Source organism: Rutilus rutilus, assembly GCF_951802725.1.
Source record: "Rutilus rutilus genome assembly, chromosome: 2".
NCBI lineage: Eukaryota > Metazoa > Chordata > Actinopteri > Cypriniformes > Leuciscidae > Rutilus > Rutilus rutilus.
This window is the reverse complement of record NC_140210.1, coordinates 9,707,501-9,730,349: the sequence shown is the minus strand read 5'-3', so window position 1 is coordinate 9,730,349 and position 22,849 is coordinate 9,707,501. Positions and strand designations below refer to the sequence as shown.

Here is a 22,849-nt window from a genome sequence, read left to right as displayed (position 1 = left end):
TTGTCAGTGTGCTTCATAGCAGCAGCATCCTGAGCCTCTCTAATCCACGTTCAACAATATACATGAGGGCACCGTTCAAAAGTTTGGGCTCAGTTTTTTTATGTTTTTTAAATAGAAGTTTCCAAGTCTGCATTTATTTGATTGAAAAAAGAATATAGTATATAATATCGTAATATTGTGAAATATTGCCATTTAAAAAGACCGTTTTCTATTTGAATAATTTTTAAAACGTCATTTATTCCTGTTAACTTCTCAGCATCATTGCTCCAGTCTTCAGTGTCACATGATCCTCCAGAAATCATTCCATGAGCCGGGGCTGAATGAATGAAGTGAGTGAACAAGTAAATAATCGATTGACGTGGAAAGAGTGAATAAGTGAGTGAAGAGTAAGTGATTGATTGAGAAAATGTGTACGTAAATGAACCCTTTCACACATAAGTTTAAAATATTCTAGTTGACCCCCAGAGTAAGTTTAAGGCGACCGTTATTTTAGAACACTGTAAAAAATGATATGATCAGTACGTTAGACAACATAGGTTTTTACATTGCTTTAACTCAACAAAATAAGTTCAAGTCCCCCTGTGGTGAAAATCAAGCTTTTAATGTTTTTTATATGTCTATGTGGTGTTTGTGCAAATTCATAAGTCAACACCAATGCTGAGTATTTTCTCCTTAAAACTCCAGTGAACCAAAGACAGTCTCAAAAGCACGGTTTGAAATTACTGGTGTTTCTGACGTCACAAACTACCCTCACGCCAACGTGTGATCGTCAACAAGTGGTTCTCTGAGCTGGCGTGAGTGAGTGGAGGCGGGGCTAATTTGCATATTCATAGAACAGCGTATACTAAATGAGGCAAGGGTGTAAAGTTACATTTAAGTTATTTTAAGGCATGACAAAAAAAAAATTCATCGATTTTTTTTTTTTTTTTTTTTTTTTTTTTTTTTTTTTTTTTTTTTTTTTATATGTAATTTTGGTGATCAAAGATTAATTTTAAGTGATACAATTATTGACTACAGGGGGACTTTAAGAATTTTTCACGTTTTTCACAAAAAAAAAAACTATTTTTAAAACTCTTTTTTTTTTTTTATATTTTTTACAGTGAACAAATCACCGTATTATTATTATTATAAACCGTTATAATGATCATGTTAGGTGATCTATAACACGTGGGCGCTGCCATGTTAGTTTGCACCGCAATTCAGAGAATCGGATCTGTCGGATTTAGAACACGTCAATTCATCCACTTCTCCCGAAATGCATAAGCGGCTGGTGAAGTGAGAAGAATAGAGTCGATTTTATAGTTATCTAATACCTACACAATGTGTATCTGATATGAATAAAACACGTTGTCAATTTATATAATCTGTATGATGCACTGAACGTTCTAATCACACCGGCGTGATCGTACGTGCCAAAGGGTTAATGAGTGAATGCACAAAGGAATAAACATTGAGTGAACTATTAAATGAATCCTCAAATGAGCACAATTCTTAAAGCCCCTGCTGTTGTTTATAACTTTAAAAACTCTCAACTGTTGTTTACTCACTTGGCATGACTCTGAGTCACAGACCTCATGACCCAATTACCCGAGTTTAACCACACAACTTTAAACAGCTCGGAGATGTTGAGGTATCTTCAGATCTCAGATCACACTCTAACCTTCACGGATATACTTACAGCTGTAATGAGTTTGACTGGAGGACTGTTTGAACACGTCGAGTTTCTGAAGGTAGATCTGTGGTATGACTCAGTGATATTGAGAGCCCTCAGAGAGTCACCTCTTTAATTCGGTCCGCTGTGGCTGGATGACTTTGACACTTTTAATTAATTAATGCCGTTACACGTCACTTAACATGCACGTTAAGAGGTCAGATATACAAACGCTGCTCATACTGTATAACTTTCAGACGTGCAAACTGGTTCACTCGATACTAATAAAGGTCCTTTATGTTCAATTTATGTTCAATATCAGCTGATATACGTTCATTTATTTTTTATTTAGTGACCTGTGGTAAAATCACAATTTATTAGTGATGAAAATCTGAACTCTTGGAAACTAGATGCAGGCTTAAACCATATTTTGGGACAAATATGAAGACCATTATTAAACATGACCAGACATGCTGTGACTAAAATAACTGGCCAATAGGTACTCCTAAAAAGACGACTAAACTGATCACACACTCAGACACACGGGACTTGAGATCATATCCATGCCAATTCAGAATCATGGAGTGTAGTTGGGATTTTGGACCTAATTGCTGTTAAGATCCTTATCTATTATGGATTGTATAGTATTAAGCTTGCGCTCGATCGGCCCAATGGAGGCATCCGACCAGCGCGGAAGGTCTTAACGTGTTACTGTCCTTTTCTCGAGGCAAAGTATTTTTTGATTAAATGCAATACATTCGAATATGTATTCTCTCGTTATTTCATCTGACTCCATAAATGAAAAGGTTTTAATGATATCTGTGGATCATTAATTATGAGCGAATGTTTGACTATTCCGTTTAACTCTTCAATGAAAATAATGTCAAAGTCAGTTAGAATAATCAAATGTAACAATTTATTATGTCAGGTAAATGTATCATGCCAATTTCATAATCAATTCAAAGATAATCGATACAAAACATCAAATGCTCTGGAATAGAGAGAAGATGCAAACCCAACATTAAAATACATGATGCTGAATTCTTTGAGGCCCTTCAACATCATGGGCTCATCTGAGGTACATAAGGCCCCGAATTCCCTGCTGCATTTCATTAAATAGCCAGACCTCTTTCACATGGAAACGTGCTAACAAAAGAAATTTGCATTCAGAGGTTGCACCTTTTGGGAGTGTGTGACCATTTGTCTTGAGAGACCACCTTCCTTGTATGTCAGTAATCTTTAAACTCTTAAAAACCTTATTACCTTTAGTTTTACTTATTTGGAAATGAGACATTTAAATGATACCAAACATGAAAAATACTCTGTGGTAATCATTCACATTAAACTATACATTTTCTTGGGTGAATTCAGGTGATCATCTGAGCATGAGAGAGAAGGGGTGAGGGAAGAGGGAAAGAGATGTAGATTAGGATGACTCGGAGGTGAGACTGTCGTCTCGATGGTGCACGAGGGCTAGTTCAAATGGTCATTTCCAGAGAGGTCCTTTTGTCCTCTCAGGGTCTGGTCGCTCTTGAAACAGACTGTCCGGCATTTTGTAATTTCTCCATTCTTACAGTATTATACCTTCAAAAAGACTTGCGCTGTTTCCAAGTAATTATTCTGTGCTCACAGAAAGCAAACATGTTGCAAAATGACTAAATCGCAGCCTATCGGAACTTGTAAGATGTTTAATATGTGGAGCGGGATTTTGGACCAATGAGATTGTACTTTGGGCGGGGCTTTTATGAACAAGGTCTTACAAACAGTATGAATAAGGCTGATTGAGCAAAATGGTTTGATATTTCAAAAACTATAAAAAGACATACTTTTTATACATTTGAAAATCAGAAAATCGAAAGTATATCAGACCTTTTTTATGCATATATGGTAATGTAGAACAGAAATTTTGACCAACAGGATTTCACTGTGCCTCCCACAGCTACTAAGCTCAACAAGAAGAAAAAGCAAGCAAAATCATGACAAAATGTCTCTTTTTGTGGTATAGTTTGCAGCTTATTCATGAAACACAGGGATAACAAATTTCAGTGAATCATTTGTGAAACTGATTTTTAAGTATAGTTTAAGTGATTAAGTTTAAGTGATTAAAAGTCTAATGGTTTCACAAGCTATTTGAATGAGATTCATCGTACAAAATGGTTGCAAAACCCAAAACTAAACTGGAAAAACATAGTTTTATTATTCTAGACTCAAATTGATATACCAAAAGGACCGAAACTTCTAGGTGAAGATGTTTCAAGTTTTTCCTGATCGAGCGATTTGCCATTCACTGACAGTGTTCAAAGGTGATCTGTGAAGTTCTTTTGGGTCATACTTCTTAATTAACCGGCGTTCCTCTTGCATTCTTGGCATGATCAAAAGATCTCTGCCGGCAGAACAGGAAGATACGTTCGATTAAAATGAGCCCTGAAAGTATATTAATAGCTAAGTCTGTTAGTACTCTCAAGGGAAATGGTGAAATCCAGCTCTTATGAATTCATCCAGACACCAGGCAGACTGCAAAAATAAGTATCTGGCTTTTAGACTTATTTTCCTCACCCTTGCCTGCTACGGACTGGAAGAATAAACTGGATTGACTCTAAGTCTGTGAATTACCTGACAAAAGCAAGAGGCAGCTCTGCTATTTTGTCTGGTGAGGGTAAGTGGGAAAAATTGCAGGGAATTACACCTATGGAGTGGACATCCCTCTCTTTCTCACTTGGCCTCTTTTTACCTCGCTTTCTTGTTCATTAAGGTGATTGACACTGGAGCTGGAGAGGGTCAATAGGTGCTGGTGGGCAAAGGAGAAAGGATAGAGATCCCTTTGTAATTTCTGTTTTGTCCTGTTTCCACTCACTTTATCTCTGTCTTACATGCTTCATTCACAGCACAATCTCAGCATCGTTCTCTTTCAATACCTCAGTCAATCGAACAGAAAACTGTACTTCTACCAGAAAGACTCGGGAGATAAAATGATGTAACAAAAGCATATATTTATTAACAGCCCCCCAAGCAAATATTTATAGAGTTCTTTGGCATAGCCAAAATTTTGTCCATAGCGGGCAATCCGAGGGTAGAGGAATCTGTCTTTCCTGCCTTAAGACGAAGGCAGGGGTGCAGCCGACCCCCCCGGGATATATGGGAAGGGACCATCCTGGTGGTGGTGGGGAGGATGGAGGGGAAGTGACCATCCTGGTGTTGGTGGTGGGGAGGATGGAGGTAATTGTTTGCGTCAGCATCTGCGAACTCAGACATGTGTAAGTACCGATCTTTTATACTACAAGTATTAGGACATGATTGGATGAGAAGGTAATAAGTGACGTAACAATTGAGTCTTCCTGGCAGAACTTACGCTAAAGCTTTCATTTGTGCTGCTTAATATTTTTGTGTAAATCGTGGATTTTTTTTTACAGGATTGTTTGATGAATAGAAAGTTCAAAACAGCTTTTAATAATAAATATTATTTTGTATGTCTTTACTGTCACTGAATAATTACCTAGTTCTGGCATGAAACTCTTGATGGCGCAGGCTGATAGGTCCTTAACTCATTTGGGAGCGATCACATCATTATCTACATGGCACAGCTGATTGGTTGCTGTGTCATAAGCAGCCAATGAGCTGCGGCTCAACATTCAAATACTTGTAGTGTTGCTGTTTGCAGTTTGCAGCGTGCTTCCAGAAACCCTCCACCTTCCCCAGCTCCACCTGTATAGATCTGCTACGAAGGGTTAATTAATGCATGCTACATGCTCAGAAACAGCATGTCTGTGAATGTATGACTTTGACTGTAACCTGTATGACTTTGTGTCTTCTGTTGAACACAAAAGAAGATCGTTTGAAGAATTTTGGGGTCCAAACTACTTTGAACTTTCATTGTATGTACCAAAAACACTAAGGCATTTTTTCCTCCCCAAAATATCTTCTTTTGAGCTCCAGGAAGAAAGTAAGCCATACAGGTCTGGAATGACATTAGGGTGAGAAAATGATGGAATTTTTCAAACATTTTGGCAAACTATCCCTTTAAGTGCAATCCAAATCAAGACCTGCAAGTACAATCAGATATTGATGTTTTAACCCTTCCCTTATGAATGAAAAGATAATCATGTTTACCCTTGCTGCTCCAAATTCATTTAGATATTCATGAAGTGATATCTGAGTTCTTTGACAGAGGTAGGAATGCACATTGAGTGAGGAAGAGGGGTTCATCTGTTTATTTCATGGTGTTTTATCTTCTCCTGTTCAATTACAGATCCAGATATTAAGAGTGACAGATGATCAGAATAACATGCGCCTCCAGTCCAAATATTATAGTCATATGCATGTGTGTGGCTTCTGCTCATGCATGAACATGGGATTGTGTTTGAATTATCCATTCCTCTCTCTCTCTCTCTCTCTCTCTCTCTCTCTCTCTCTCTCTCTCTCTCTCTCTCTCTCTCTCTCTCTCTCTCTCTCTCTCTCTCTCTCTCTCTCTCTCTCTCTCTCTCTCTCTCTCTCTCTCTCATGTATCTGATGCTGCTGGTGTTCCTCTGTCAGTTCCTGATGATGTAAATCTTTCATGACTTGTCTCTCATTCTCACTTCCTCCCTCATGCTTATCCTGTTCTTTTCCTTTCATCCGCTGTTTCTCGTGTCCTTTCTTCTCTCTCCTCTGCTCTTCATTTGCCCCGGCACATCATCTTCCTCCCTGAAACTTCATCACTCACTTTGTACTTCACCCTTGTTCGTGTTTGTAAAGTTTTCAGGAGAATATGGGTGGGAGAAGGAGCGAGAGAAAGATCACAAATGAGATTTCTTTAATATCTCAGCTGTTTCTCCTGTGCATTAATGAGAGCAAACTTTTGCTTAAAGCCGAGTTGAATTTTCAACGCTATTTTGTTGCCTAAGACAAAATGTGCAAGTTGTGTAAGATTTATTTCGTCTTAAGGCAAAATCTGTTGTCTTGGATCACATAACTGGCTGATAAATTGTCTTTGCGATGAATCTTATCTGGCAACGTTATAGAATTTGGTTCACATTCCTCCTACGACACCCGTCTAATGAATAACCGATTGGAGTGCAGAAATTGATTGTGTGTATGCAATCACAAACACAATGTGCACATTTTTGTATGCATTTTATATGATCTCATACATTTGACAAAATGTGCAGTATAAACCAGCAGACTGCTGGGAATAATTTCTTCCAATGCAGAGAACCCATTTACAGTGTTAACGAATTAATCTGTTATGATCATTTGCGTTTTTTAATCTTGTATTGTGACTAAACAGCTGCATTCTTTCTTTCTCAGAATTTTTTTTGTAAACAATATACGTGGTTTGTTGTCATAAAAGAATACTTTGCCCCCCAAAAATGAAAATTCTCTCAACATATACCTTTGGGTCGTTTCAAACCCATATGTTCCCTTTCAAGGGAACTCGCGCTGCGTCAAGCGCTGCAGGAACGCTCTGCGTGATTGCGTCGTGAAGCACATGTGTAATCAGTCCAATGGAAAGACGAGACGTCATAGGCGGGTGACATCATCGACCAGGAAACTATAAAGCACCCCTGGAAACAGACCGTGACAGCTTCTGTGCCTTCAGCAAGCGATCTGTGTATTCTGTCCTTGTCATATTTATTGTTGTCTGTCAAAGTTGCAATATATATATATTATGGCAAAAGAGAGCAAGCAAGCGTTATGTTGTTCCCTGCCCACGTTATATCACGGGTGGGGACACACACTTCAGCTTTGCGTTGCTTGTTTGGGAGTGGAGCATGCCAACAGTCAGTTCTCGAGGGGGCTGACTGTGAGCATTGCGAGAAGCTGTCCATGAGGACGCTCCGCTCCCGCCGGCCATTCTTCGAGGAGGACGGTTCAGTGCGCCCCCCGAGGCGCGGTTCCCGCTGCTGCCGAGGCACGGCGTCGACGCGCATCTTGGGGATCGCAAATGGTTCTAACAGCGGGGTTTGAGACGGACCCAGCCCTATCTCTGCCTTCACCTGTTAGATCCAGTGCTTTATCTCGGGGAGAAGCACGCTCTGCGGTTTCTCCTCCCCGGGATGAGGCACTCATGCTGCGATTTCCAGTTCCGAGGAATTGGTATTAGTGTTTGTTGTTTAAAAATAAATAAGGCAGATGTTTATGAGTTTTCAATAAATAAATAAATAAGTCAGCTCATAACTCTGTTGAATAAAGAGGAGCTTATAAAAGGAGGTTTTATCTAGTGCTGTTGCTAAGTTAAATATTACTGGCCAGCCGAACATATATGAGAGTGAAAATATAAGGAAAACTCTATATCTCAGCCTCCTCGTCTGGGAGTGCCGTGTTTTCCCTATCTCCACACTGAGGTGTCGAGGTCGTGAAATAAACCGGTTTCTATTTATGTGTTTTATCCCTAAACTTCTACTATAGTAATGTTATGGGTATTAAGTATCATGGTATGACAGTGCCTTGGGTTAAAGAGACGCTTGCGAGCTATCTCTCTCCTGGGTCGGCGTCATCATAACCCCGACGTTACCCACCAGCCATCATAAATAATAGATAAATATTATTAGGCAGCACTGGTAGGTAAAGTATATAAGGACATGGATGAATGTGAGGATGTAACAGCACTGACGCTATTCGAGAATTGCGTTGCGCAACAGATAAACTATACCAGGGAGGGACGGTTTCGAGAAATCGTTTCTCCTCGGCGTCCTCTGGGTGGCGACTCTCTGAGGCGACTTTCCTGCTGGTGGCCACGGAGTGATATATATATTTATATATATATATATATATATATATATGTGTATATATATAGTTTTTCTGATGTAAAGAAAAATTAAGATAAAATATGTCTGTTCTTCTGGACGCTCCGCTTTCAAAAAAATGAAGAAATAAACTCGTCAGCGGCGTTCCAGAGGTTTCTTCCTCACCGATCTAATGCCTACTTAAGCTCCTCGCAGCATAGAGTGCGGCAAAACAGAGATCCGCCATTCAGGCTCATCCACAATCCTGGGTGGGGACCTGGGTGGCGGTCGCAGTCTAGCCAGTTAGAGATATGCAAGATCTGAGGACTGTTTTATCTCTAAAAGAGCTTGTAAGAAGAAGCCCTGACGCCGAGGCTGCAGGCTTCTGAGGGTGGTCCCCTCCGGGGTAGGGACGGTTTTGAGAAATCGTTTCTCCTCGGCACCCTCTGGGGTGCGACTCTCTGAGGAGGGTTGCAACGCTGCCAGTTCGGTTTTCCTGCCGGTTCACCGTTTCAGGACACCGAGGTGTCAGCGTCCCCAAACGATCCTCCGAGGAGGGACGTAGGAACAAAGCTAGTTAGAGGTAGGCAAGATCTGAGGACTGTCATTATCTCTAATAAAATTTAGACAAGAAGTCCTGACGCTGAGGCTATCATGCTTCTGAAGGTTCCTCCGGGGCAGGGACGGTTTTGAGAAATCGTTTCTCCTCGGCACCCTCTGGGGTGCGACTCTCTGAGGAGGGTCGCAGCGCTGCCAGTTCGGTTGTTCCCTGCCGGTTCTCCGTTCAGGGCACCGAGGTGTCAGCGTCCCCATATGATCCTCCAATGAGGGGCGTAGAACGGTCAGTTCGGTTGTTCCCTGCCGGTTCGCCGCGTCAGGGCACCAAAGTGACTGTTCAACCAAATCCAGAGGCCAGTCTCGAGAGACTGGTTCCCCTAGTAGAATTTCTGTCAGCGTGGATACTACTGCCACATTTTTCTCAGTGGGTCCTGCACACTATAGAAAAGGGTTTCAGAATTCAGTTCGGTTCTCATCCGCCCAGATTTCTAGAGGTCCTCCCCACAGTGGTGGACCCCGAGCAGGCTCTGGTTATGGAGCAGGAAGTACTGACACTTCTGCAAAAGGAGCTATAGAAGGGGTTCCTCCTCCCAGCAGACAGTCAGGGTTTTACAGCCGTTACTTCATTGTTCCGAAAGAGGATGAGGGGTTGCATCCTATTCTAGACCTGCGTCAATTAAACAAAAGGTTTTAGAATCTCAAGTTCAAAGTAAGCTTACGCTAATATGTCACAGATTCAGTCCGAGGACTGGTTTGTCACAATAGACTTGAAGGAGCGTGTACTTCCATGTATCTATCCATCCTCATCACAGGAAGTTCCTGAGGTTTGCTTTCGGGGGCGAAGCATACCGGTATCGGGTTCTTCCCTTCAGCCTAGGTTTATCACCCCGCACCTTTACAAAATGCGTGGATGCAGCTCTGGCTCCTCTGAGACTCCAGGGCATTCGCGTATTAAATTATCTCGACGATTGGTTGATTTTAGCTCAGTCCGAGCAGATGGCAGTTCGGCATCTAGATGTCGTTCTGTCTCACAGAGGTAGGGGTTGCGGCTCAACGCCAAGAAAAGTGTGCTCCTCCCAGCTCAGAGGACCACTTTTCTGGGTGTTTTATGGGATTCGACATTAATACAAGCACGTCTGTCGCCTGCACGTATTTCTGCGATTCTCACAGCCGTAAAGGGGATAAAACTAGGCCAGTCACTCACTGTGAAACAGTTTCAGAGACTGTTGAGGCTCATGGCAGCTGCGTCCAACGTAATCACTTTTGGTCTTCTGTACATGAGACCTCTGCAGTGGTGGCTCAGGACCAAGGGGTTTCTCTGAGGGGAAATCCATTTCACACAGTCAAGGTCACGCGGCGATGCCTTGTGCCTTGGTCATGTGAAAGAAACCTTGGTTCCTCGCCCAGGGCCCAGTGCTGGGGGCTTCTTGTCGACACGTAATGCTTTCGACGGATGCCGCCCTCACGGGATGGGGGACGGTCATGAGTGGCCGCTTGGCGAAAGGTCTTTGGCAGGACCATCAACATTCTTGGTACATAAATTGGCTGGAAATGATGGTGGTATTTCGAGCTCTCAAATACTTCCTGCCAGACCTGAGAGGCCACCATGTGCTTGTCCTCCGGACAACACACTGATGGTCTCGTATATCAGAGCAGATATCCTGTTGAGGCAGGGGTTGAGGCACGGGGAATGGAGACTTCACCCTGAGGTGGTGGAGCTCCTTTAGGAGAATTTCGGTCAAGACTCAAGTCTACCTTTCGCATCGTTTTATACAACGTATTGCTCTATGTGGTTCTCCCTGACGCATCCAGCTTTGCTTGAACTAGATGCAACGTATTAGGTGTGGTTGAGGCTACACCTGTACGCATTTCTCTATATCTTTGCTCCTGGGAGTTACTCTCATCCGGAGTTATGGATACTGTGGGCTCGGCCTCTGAGGGGGCCCAGCTCATAGGTTCAGGTCTCTCGACTAAGGTCGTGGAGACCATACTCCAGTCTAGAGCTTCCTCCACGAGAAGACTGAATATGCATTGGAATGGAAACTGTTCTCTGCCTGGTGCGGAGAACGCCTTCTGAATCTTGCTATCTGCCCTATGGTACAGTACTTGATTTCTACAATGAATGTTTCTTTGCTGGGTTATCTCTGAGGAGAGGTCCTCATTTCGTCTTCTCCGTGGTACGTGAGGCTGAGGCCTGCACATACTTGGATTTGCACCTGGTATGGTGATAGTTTTTCTTCACCCCTTGCCGGGTTGTATTCCTAGGTCCCTACGAAATTTGCGGGTCATTTGTGCTGCAGGCCTTCTGTCCTCCACCTTAATACCCCAGATTAGGAAAAACTGTTATGCCCCTTTCCTTTGGATGCTTATGTCCACAAAGCTGCCCTGTGGTTATATATATATATATATATATATATATATATATATATATATAAGAGCAATTATTTGTCTGCTTCGGGTTACCTAAGTTAGGTTTCCCTGCATCTAAACAGATAGTGAGCAAGTGAGTAGTTGAGGCTATCTCACTTGCTTATTAAGCGGCCGAACAGCCTTCACCTTTGGCTGTCCCGGCCCATTCTACCAGGAGTATGGCTGCCTCTAAGGCTTTATTATCAGGAGTTTCACTCTATGACATCTGTAATGCGGCAGGCTGGTCCTCACCGCATACATTTGTTAGATTTTATGACTTGGACCTAGGCTCCACTCCAGGGTCTAGGGTGCTTGTTTCCTAATGTGCGCATGGTCTTCATACAGAACAGGCATTTGTCATATGGCGTCGTGGGTATAGGGTTCCCGCGCTGCGTCAAGAATTCCCTTGAAAGGGAACGTCTCAGGTTACGTATGTAACCATGGTTCCCTGAGAGGGAACGAGACGCTGCGTCGCCTTGCCATACCTGGTAGTCATACTTGGTAGTTTCCTGGTCGATGATGTCACCCGCCTATGACGTCTCGTCTTTCCATTGGACTGATTACACATGTGCTTCACGACGCAATCACGCAGGGTGTTCCCGCAGCGCTTGACGCAGCGTCTCGTTCCCTCTCAGGGAACCATGGTTACATACGTAACCTGAGACGATTTCCTCAGACCAGCAAACAAGTTAGTCATCAAATTTTTTTCTTCAAGAGGGGTCATAATTTTTTTCAAAAAGTCAGTTACATAAAAAGCTTGATTGGTCTAATTTAAATCCGAATTGTTTCGTTTTAAATGTAAAGTTGTAGCAATTTTGTTTGTTTTTGTCATTTTTATTATTTATTATAATTATTTATTATTTCTTTTTAATTTTTAAAAAAGTCTATAGTTTTTATACATTTTTGTTTCAGTTTACAACTAAAAACGCTGAGGCCAATAATACTGCTAGGCCAGTAGTTGGCGATGTCACTTTGTAAAGAAACATTACGCACCTATATACATGAATGTGTAATACGCATGACGCCAGCGGTTTCACAAATTCGTGTTTTGTTGTTAACATAGAGACGATAACGGTATCTGAAACCGGGTTTTTAAAAACTTGCATTTCAGACCGACAAAACGCAGTTGTCGTGTAAATGAACAGCCAAAACGCATGAAAAGTTTTCAGTTTTTAGGTGAAAACAGTGTAGTGGAAATGGCCCTTAGTTAACTATAATAAACCTGCCTCAGACGTACTAAAAGAATCATGAAGGATCCAGACTCGTTAAGTGCAATCAGAATCGGAACCAGAATCATTCAGATGTCTTCCTAATTACTGTGGTGACCTTGAGCAAGACACTTGTTTTACTCTCAGGGACGGGATTGGAAAACACACATTTTGTCAAAGCATGTGTGCTAACCAGGCCAGAGCTCACTGTTAAGATATTCCTATACAAAACTAGATTAAAGATTCATGTAATGAGGTCGTGTGAAAAACAATGTAGCACAGTTTGTTTAGTTTGGAATGTTATTATTTTATAATGTGTACTGTGTCACTTGCTATTTCTAGCATTTTGGCAGTGCCAGACATTTTGGGTCACATTCTCACAGTGTGACTTCTCCTACAACACCCGTCTAATATATAACCAATTAAAGCATAGCATTTGCTGAGTTTGTGGTGTGAGACAGAAAGCAACAGAGACAGAGAGCGGGAAAAACATTACCTTAACTCTTTTCCCACCTGCGTTTTTTTTTATGGTTGCCAGCCAGTGACAGCATTTTTGATAAGGTTCACAAAACTTTCATGGCCCCCGGAATATTTTGAATGTTCTGTATCTGAACATACAACATATGTTCTTATGCTCTTAAAGAACTATGGAAGCATGTTTCTGCCACAGAATAAAACTTTTTAAAAGATAATTGCGACTTTTTATCTCACAATTGCAAGTTTACATCTCGCATTTCTGACTTTATATCACACAATTGCGACTTTATCACGTAATTGTGACTTTATCTCGCAATTCTGACTTTATACAGTCCTATAGACCTTATGCGCCAGAGAAAAGAGGGCGCCGCCATGTTTAGAATATTGTCTTTTAACTTCCGTTTTGCGGTCGCTCTGTATATTTCTATGGCATTGCTGTCCAGGAGTAATTAGCTTTTGAAGTGGATGTACTTAATGTAAAGTTAACGAAAGTTATCATGAGGACTGTAATGTTTAAAGCAGATGACTAAACAAATGTCAGTCGACCGGGAAGATTTTAAAACGAGCCGTTCATTAATAAACGCGAAATCGCTGTGAAAATACAGACCGGAAGTCAAAAGACAATGAGCGCAGCGCTGAAAAGGGGCGGGGCTACATAAGGTCTATACCTCTTTGTGAGTTGTTATATTATTCGGTAACGTTAGGCAGTGTTGATTTATATGCTGTTAAATGTTTGATGATCGCGTTAGTTATTTAGTAAAATAAGTTAGTACAATGAAAACAGTTATTTTAAATTGTATTATTAATTCACATTATTAGTTTTTTCTTGATTTTTGATCAATTAAATGCAGCCTTGGTGAGCATAAGAGACTTATTTTAAAAACATTTAAAAATCTTACCGACCCCACAACTTGAACAAATATTCATATTTATCATCAAATTTCAAATGATCTGAGCTAATTCACCCACACTCATTTTATTGACAAATAAAATTGTAGGACAAATATTTTGGGTATCTGAAACATTCAAATCAATTCAATATATTTACATTTGATGAATCTTGAAACTCTTGAAATTTCAAAATGAAATACTGATCAAAATGCATTTCTTTGTTTGTCTATGTGTGTGTGTGTGTGTTTACTCTTTGTACATTCCGCAGCTCATTTTGTTGGTTAAAGTGAAAGCAGGAAGTTTATAAGTGTGGCTCTTCCATTAAGGGCAGGTCATGGGTCAGCGAATTCCCTTAATTACATGTCGTAGGTGTGACGGAGGGGCCAAAAACTGTAGAGCTGATGTTGTTTTGGGCTTAAAGTTTGAGGATATATGAGATATTTTGGTGAGAGGAATGTTTGTTTTTTTCTGATTTCTTTATTCTCTCTTTCTCTGCTCTCTGTGACCTGATGAGCAGTAAACAAGAAGAATCGTGGTTCCCTTGGTAAGACACTCTAATGAACTCTTAAAGCTTGTAATCTTCACCCGTCCTCTCTTTCATTCTCGTTCACATCTCCTCTTCTCCTGTCTCCTTGCTCTGATGACATCAGATGATCATCTGCTTTGCGATTTTGAATTATGAAGTGAACATTTGTCCTCTTGGCATTTCCCTTTCTGATTGCCCGGAAGACGAGACACGGGCTATGTTCTGAATCATTTTGAGCAGAACAACGATGAGAAGTAATAAAACGTGTTACCAGTATATATGCAGTATGCATGTATTTAATTCCAAACTTAACCATACTGTAGTTTATCTTTTATGTCTAGTGAATCTCTCGTTTTTCTTACCCTGTTATTTTGCATTCTGTTTATTACATGCAGATTAGTACAAAATAACATGTATAAATAATTATTGCCTGATCATTTGAAATGGTTCTGTGGGACTTAAAAGTAGCCCTGCAAAATAAGAAATCCTAAATCTTAACCCCCCCCCCCCACACACACACACACACACAGCATGATATATAGTTTCACACTGGTTAATTTGTGCATCGACCAATCAGAGTTGAGAATCCTGAGAAAAAATAATTTCCTGGCTTTCCCTTTCCTGTCTGCTCTCACCCATGCTGTCTTCCTCTGTGTGTGTGTAATCTCTCTTGTACTGTGTGTTTAGATGGATTTGTTAGAGGCTTAAGATAATGGATTCTCCTGAGAGACACATTTAATATCTCCACATGTCGTAATCTCACTCACTACTCATGTAGACACTGGATTAAGATTATTACGTCCGATCTCTCCGAATGACCCCTATCCTCGTGTGTGGACTCTTGCGTGTCCCTGTAGCTGTGCTCTACATTGTTTTACAACCATCTTGATATGCTCAAGGCGACTAATCTCTGCGCCTGATGAAAACCAACCCGTGGAAGACAACGCCGTGTCAACACCATGTCAAACACCATTCTGACTTAAGTGCATGAGGCTGTATAAGCGGCTGACAGCAACGTCACCTCAGAAGCACGACACTGTCTTTTCCCCTTAGTGCAAATCTTCCTTTTCATTTGCAGCGTTCTTCGGGCTACTATACTTCTGAGCTCACTCTGAAAAATAACACGCAGCTATAATCAGCACTTCCCCAAGCACAATATGAGAATAGATAGACTCGCAGAATTATTCTGTCAGCAGTGGTGAGGGATGCGAGCTAGGGTGTGATTCTTTATTTCGGTTGGATCATATTTAATGTATTTATGTTAATTGTTTTCCATCCAGCATGATATTGCAATTCACAGTGTGATTTAGACAAGTATGGTTGTTTGTTCTGGAACAATGTTCCCATCAATTGATCATCGCTCTAACTCAACCCCTAAAATCAGAGGACACTCAGTGGACACTCCATCTATCTCTATCCATCTATCCATCTATCCATCCATCCATCCATCCATCCATCCATCCATCCATCCATCCATAATATTTTAATAACTTATATATTGACCAAATAAATAAATAAATTATATAAACTTATTAAATTACTGTAACTTGTTAAATTATATTAGCTTATATTAATGAATCAATTAATACTTTATTTATTTATTTATTTGACCATATACAGTATATAGATGAAGAGTTCAGATGCAAAAGCCTCTAAGTGCCATCTGAAATTTTCTTCTAGAATGATCATTTTTATCAAGCTCGTATATTTAAGTTCAATAATTTCACTTAAATGACAATTAATAGGTAATCTTCATTGCCATTTAAAGGGCACCTATTATGACCCTTTTTACAAGATGTAATATTGGTCTTGGGTGTCCCCAGAATGTATTTGTGAAGTTTCAGCACAAAATACCCCACAGTTAATTTATTAAAACCATTTGAATATGTCATTTTTGGGGCCTGTTTTAAAAAGAGCTGTTTTGGTGTGTACCACCTTAAATGTAAATGAGCTGCATATCCCCGCCCTGCTTTTGGATGAGGGCGTAACTTAAAAAAAATAATTTGCATACCTATGGCAATAAACAGTCGGTAGAAGCAGAATGACTGAGAGTGAGAGACCCGCTGTTCTGTATGGCATTCAGCCGTACATGTATGAACCGGAATCAGACCCAGATGATGAAGAGACTCCGGCAGAAGAAACACGAATGAGAATGGACCAAGACGTCTCGGAATGGTTATTTGATACATTTATGTACTTATTGAGTTTTAATCGCGTCCCTAAATTTTTTTTAACTACACACACACAAATACTGTGATAGCGTTTGCTAAGTACAAACGAAATTATATTTATGCGAGGGGTGCTATTGCGTCATGTTGACATTACTTGAAAACATACACAGTTTTTAATACAATATCTTAAAAAAAAAAAAAATTATAAACGTGTGGTTACACACTATACAAACAAGGTTTAAATTATATACACAGACATCCTACGACGACGACAATAAATAGCTTTAGACGCATTTGTTGTTGACCTGGCTGACATCGACTGAAATGACTATTTGCTCAAAAATCATAAAACACACTTACTTCTTCTGGAGGTGACGTTGGATCGCAAACAGTAGGCAACGATCCACACTTGAGGATTAACTTTGAAGCAAGACCTGCTTTGAATTGACCCTCGTTCACAAAACAGTCAGTCAGAAAATGATTCGCGCAAACATAAACGTATTTAGGAAGTTTAAGTGGCGCCTTTCCTTCATAAATAAAATCCATCCACTGCGTTTTCAGTGGCTCTGATGTCGGAAGTAAGTGAAGACTACTACGTCCATTCTTACATCCCACAACAGAACACCTACATTTCTTAGGAGACATTACCGGCTGTAATGGCGGATGGTGTACAGATCACAGAGGGCGGGGTCTATGCAAAAACCAGTGTCAATCAAACCACGTCGGTGGGGCTTGTGCAATTCTACGTCACATTGCATAGAATCTTAGAACAGCTCATTCTGAGACAGTGCTTATGATTTATTGAGATTGTAAAAAAAGCCACTGGGTGGATTTTTATCATTCTAGGGTGGTTTTGCTCACACACTGCCAACACACATTTATGTTCAAACACCATGTAAAAGTGAATTTTGCATAATAGGTGCCCTTTAAGTGAAATTACTGAACTTAAATATACGAGCTTGATAAAAATGATCATTCTAGAAGAAAATTTCAAATGGCACTTAGAGGCTTTTGCATCTGAACTCTTCATATATATATATATATATATTATACACAATTTTAATAATTTTTTTTTTTAATAAATAGGTTAATTATTATTAGTAAATATTTAATTTATTCATTATGTATTCATTTATATGACCTAATTTATATAAATAAATCATATTTTGCATATATAAATAATTATTCTAATAAAAACAAAATAATAAACAATACATAATATGGTAAAAACATATAATTAGGTAATAGGTTAATTAGTTTGTTAATTTTCTTTTTATATATTTAAATAAATACAGCCAAAAGCCATGTGGCCAGATAGATAGATAGATAGATAGATAGATAGATAGATAGATAGATAGATAGATAGATAGATAGATAGATAGATAGATAGATAGATAGATAGATAGATAGATAGATAGATAGATAGATAGATAGATAGATAGATAGATAGATAGAAAGAAAATTATTTTCGACTCATCATATCAGCCAGAATATTAATATCAGTGCATCCCTACGTTAAATCATAGTGCACAGATTGTTTGAAAGAATTGTTGTTCCAGGACCAACATAGGATGTGTAAATCACTCCGAGCACTGATATTCTGCATACATCAGTAGTACAAAATTGGAAACTATTTAACACCATATGCATCAATGTTTTGCTTTGAGTCCTTGGCACTGTATATAAATTTAGAATGTGCCAGTCTATGCAAATCAGGTTTCATGCAAAGTAATAAGATCCAAACCTTAGGTGCCATAGTTTAACACATACTGGCTACATTTAGAGTGCACATACACAACTACGATTCTGAAATAGCATTCGACTTTTCAGAAGTAGCACTCCTATATATCTTGTTCCTCTTCTTATTGACTTTTCCTGTTCAATTCCATTTGCTCGCTCCAATCTTCTGTATTTCATTTTCTGCTTGCAGATTTCTGCTAGGTTTTTTTGTGGTTTGTTTGTCATCTTTTTTGAATGATGAGGTACAGTGAGATGAATGCATAAATTACATACATTCCTTCTGAGATTACAAAAGTTAGAGCATCTATCACTGCTGTGTTTGGAGGATGTGAGAATGCATTACACCTTTCCAGTCACTGATCAAAGATCAGATCAAAGCGTGTGTGTGTGTGTGTGTGTGTGTGTGTGTGTGTGTGTGTGTGTGTGTGTGTGTGTTTGCATCTGTGTGCCAGTTTATCTATCATGGTTGGCTGGTTTTCATCCGAGGTGCATGTTCTCACCTTTCTCTTTGAGTCTTAAAGGAATCATTTGTATAAAAGGAAAATTCTGTCATTATTTACTCATTCCATCTTTTATTTCTTCACATTTGAAGATCAAATTACAATGAATGGAGACTGGAGTTTTCAAACATTAAAAAGGAAGTACAAAAGTACCATAAAAGTGTCATAAAAAGTTTAAAACTGAATGACTCATACACTATATATTCCAATTCTTATAAAGCCGTGCCATGGCTTTAAGTGAGAAACAGCCCAAATATAAGTTTATAGACAATCTTCTCCTCCATTTAGTCAATGATTTGAACTTAAAGAACTGATTAATGAATGAATTCAGGTTCTGTGAACTGGATCAGCTGATTAATTGAAAAGATCTTAATAGAACAATTTGCTTATGAATAAAACATCATGAGATCTCTCATGACTGTGCCAAGAAATACACTGTATGACTTGTATAAATAACTATTTTATGCTGCTTTTAAAAGTATAAAACTGTATGGCTCAAATGCCATATTCCAAGTCTCATGACCCCGATAGCTCTAAGTGAGAAACTTCATAAAGTTCATAAATAATCTCCTCCTCCATTTAGTCGATGTGACCGAATCACTGAGTCAGTGAGTTGAACTCAAGAACCGATTCATGCATGAATTCAAATTGGTTCTGTGAACTGAACCAACAGATTCATTGAAAATCGGTTGTCTATAAGTAACATTGCACCTACATGTCTACCAACTCTCATTAGAGTATTAGTAGAGTATTAGTAGACTGGTAGGGTTAGGATTAGAATAAGTTGACAGGTATTTGCAAAGTTACTTATAGTCAACACAATGTTCAAAATCTTAATAGAACAATTAGCTTACGAATCAACCATCTCAAGTTCTCTCATGAATGTGCCAAGGAATACACCATACATGCCTCGTATAGAATAAAACTGTGACTCAAACACCATATTCAAAGTCTCATTAAGCCATGCAATATCTCTAAGTGAGCAACCAGACCAAAATGTATGTTCATCATTAATCTCCTCCTCCATTTAGCCGATACGACCGAATCAGTGAGTCTATCTCAAGATCCGATTCATGCATGAATTCAGATTGGGTCTATAAACTGCATCAACTGATTCATTGGATAGATCTTAATAGAATGATTACTATATGAATCAAACATCACGGGTTCTCTCATGTATGTGCCAAGGTATGTATGACTCATATAGAATAATTTTCTGAAAAACATCACATGAGTCATATGTCCAACTCTTTTGCGATTGAAAGCTCCAGTTCCCATTCATAGTAATTGCACGGAATGACATGAGGACGAGTAAATGACATAATTTTCATTTTTGGGTGTACTATTCCCTTAACGATGCAATCACATGTCATTTTTGCCACTCACCTATCTTTCTCCATCTCCCGCTCTTTCTTTCCCTCCTCTATCATCTGTCAGCCATGGATAGTCATTTGACTTTCCTCTGCATGTATTATTTTTCAAAGAACGAATTGATTCAGAGAGAGGATAAAAAGAAGAAAGAAAGAAAGAAAAAAAAAACTTAGCACCTCATCACAAAACCTTATCTCCCCCATGATGCTCAGTCTATTAACCTGATTGATTGTGCCAATAATCAGCCCTCTCTCTCTCTTTCTCTATCTCTTTTTTACCATTCTTTTCCCTTTCTCCATCTCAGACGTTATTGCCCCCGCTGAATTGGTTGCCCCGGTGATAGTGATTGCACCTAAGAACACATCAGTGGTTGCCGGGGCGAGTGAGGCTACTTTTGAGTGCGTCGCTAATGCGAGGTGGGATGTTTGTCACTGTTATATCGTTTTTTTATTATCCATCACAGTGGTGATGTCATTTACATCAGTCAAAATTGTGATTGTATCTGTCATTTCACATTTCTTACAATAAAACGTGATGACTTTGACTCTGTTATGCATTTGTTTCAGCTTTATGAAGCCAAACTCAGGTTTCTTTCCTGTGTGGGCATATTTCCTGTTGAAATCTAGGTGTTAACTTCATATATTAATAATAAAGGAAAATCAATTTTTTAAATGAGCCGCCCTATATAGCCTTTAGCTTTCATCACAGCCAAGATATGCCACAAACCTTGATTTGCCACTTACATGTTGGTTGAAGGTGGCTCTTATTCTAGAGAGCATTTGATTGATCAAAACATTGTGTAATGCCGAATGAGTCATCAATATTTTCAATTTGTTTTCCTGAAAGAGACTGTCAATTTTAAATGTGTATATCTTCTAATAGTGAATTTTGTTCATATTTGAGTACACTAACAAAAGGTTGGAGTTGATACTTTTTTGAGTTTCTCCTCCTCACCAAGGCTGCATTTATTTGATCAAAAATACAGTAAAACTGTAATATTGTGAAATATTATTACAGCTGAAAACAAATGTTTCTATTTTAATGTAATTCAAAATGTTATGTATTCCTGCATCATATATTCAGCATCATTACTCCAGTCTTCAGTGTCACATGATCCTTCAGAAATCTTTCTGTTATGCTGATTTGATGCTCAAGAATCATTTCTTATTATGATAAATGTTGAAAACAGTTGTGCTGTTTAATAATTCTTTAGAAACCGTGATACATTTCTCAGGATTCTTTGGTGATTCTTTAGTACAAAAGATTATTTTATTCAACATTTAAATTAAATAGAAATATTTGAATCATTATACATTTTCAATTTGATGCATCACTGAAGTAAATTACATTTTTTGAAAGTTTTAATAATAATTATATTTCACAATATTACTTTTTTTATTGTATATTTGATCAATAAAGTAGTTGTCTAGAATTTTTGTACCATCTATTGGTTTAAAAGAGAATAAAGTCCCCCATTAACACCATTGTACCCTATATAAAACCCAAAAAAGTTGGCTGGAAACATCAAAATTTGTTCTTCGAGGCCTAGCCCACCTGTTAATTAGGGGTCCCACATATTTTTGACCATATAGTGTATGAATTTTCTTGCATATTTAACACATAACTAACTGTTCTCTTTATAATTCTTGGCATGAGTATTAATTTCAGTCTGGCAGTTAATGTGCGGTGTGTTGTGTGTGTGCGGAGCAGATCTCTTGACAGGCTGCAGGTGTTCTGGAAGCGTAATGGGGTGAGACTAACAGCAGGAGTGGACTCATTCGGTCGCAGGCTGGTCATCAGTAACCCCACCTCAGCAGACGCGGGTCTGTACGTGTGCGAGACTGCGCTCAGAAACAGCAGTCAGAAGAGCACAGAGGCCAAAGCGTACCTCTCCGTGCTGGGTAAGACCATTGCTCTTTCTCTCGTGCTTCATGCAGGTTCTGGCAGATGTTTTAAGTATTATTTCACTGAAATGACCTAGAGAGCAAGAGTTTGTCATTTAATTAAATACTGCAGTGAGCTCAATTCTTTTTCATGTATAAAACCAACGTTTTTTTTTTAAAAGCAAAGTCACGACATATCGTTAATGCCTCTGGGCGGCTATTTCTAGTCAAGTACATCTCCTCTCTACTTTTCCAAGCTTATATATCAATTACTGTAGATATGCCAAATCAGCAGAAATGTATAACATTAGACCAAAAATGAAAACAATAACTTCACCAAAAGTGAAATGAATAAGCCTCGGGCTGAAGGAAAAGCAAATTCACACCTGTACAGTAGAGGGCGCAGCTCAAACTAATTTTTCAGCTCTGCTGCTGATGAGAGCTGTCTGTTAATACATGGAAAAACAAAGTAACTTGCGTTATTTATTTGAAAAAGTAACTCAGATATTTTTGTTGTAAATTTAAAAGTAATGCGTTACTTTACTAGTTACTTGAAAAAAAGTAATCTGATTACATAACTTGCGTTACTTGTAACCCAACACTGGCTGTAGCCATGATCTCATGACTACATTTTAAGTCAGATGGATTTTGATTAGCTGTCAATGGGTCTCGTTTTTTTGTTGTTGTTGTTGTTGTTGTTGTTGTTGTTGTTGTTGTTGTTGTTGTTGTTGTTGTTGTTGTTTTATCCTTGTTCTAATACATT

General features: G+C 39.1%; 1 protein-coding gene across 1 annotated transcript in view; it reads left to right on the top strand.

The window, feature by feature from the left end:
* The window catches only part of sdk1b (sidekick cell adhesion molecule 1b), a 237,533-nt gene that overhangs the window by 130,564 nt on the left and 84,120 nt on the right, over window positions 1-22,849 (top strand). The window contains exons 6-7 of the mRNA XM_084401823.1: window positions 20,508-20,619; window positions 21,914-22,104. Coding sequence (XP_084257949.1) covers window positions 20,508-20,619; window positions 21,914-22,104 — 303 coding nt within the window. The remainder of the gene's footprint in view (window positions 1-20,507; window positions 20,620-21,913; window positions 22,105-22,849) is intronic.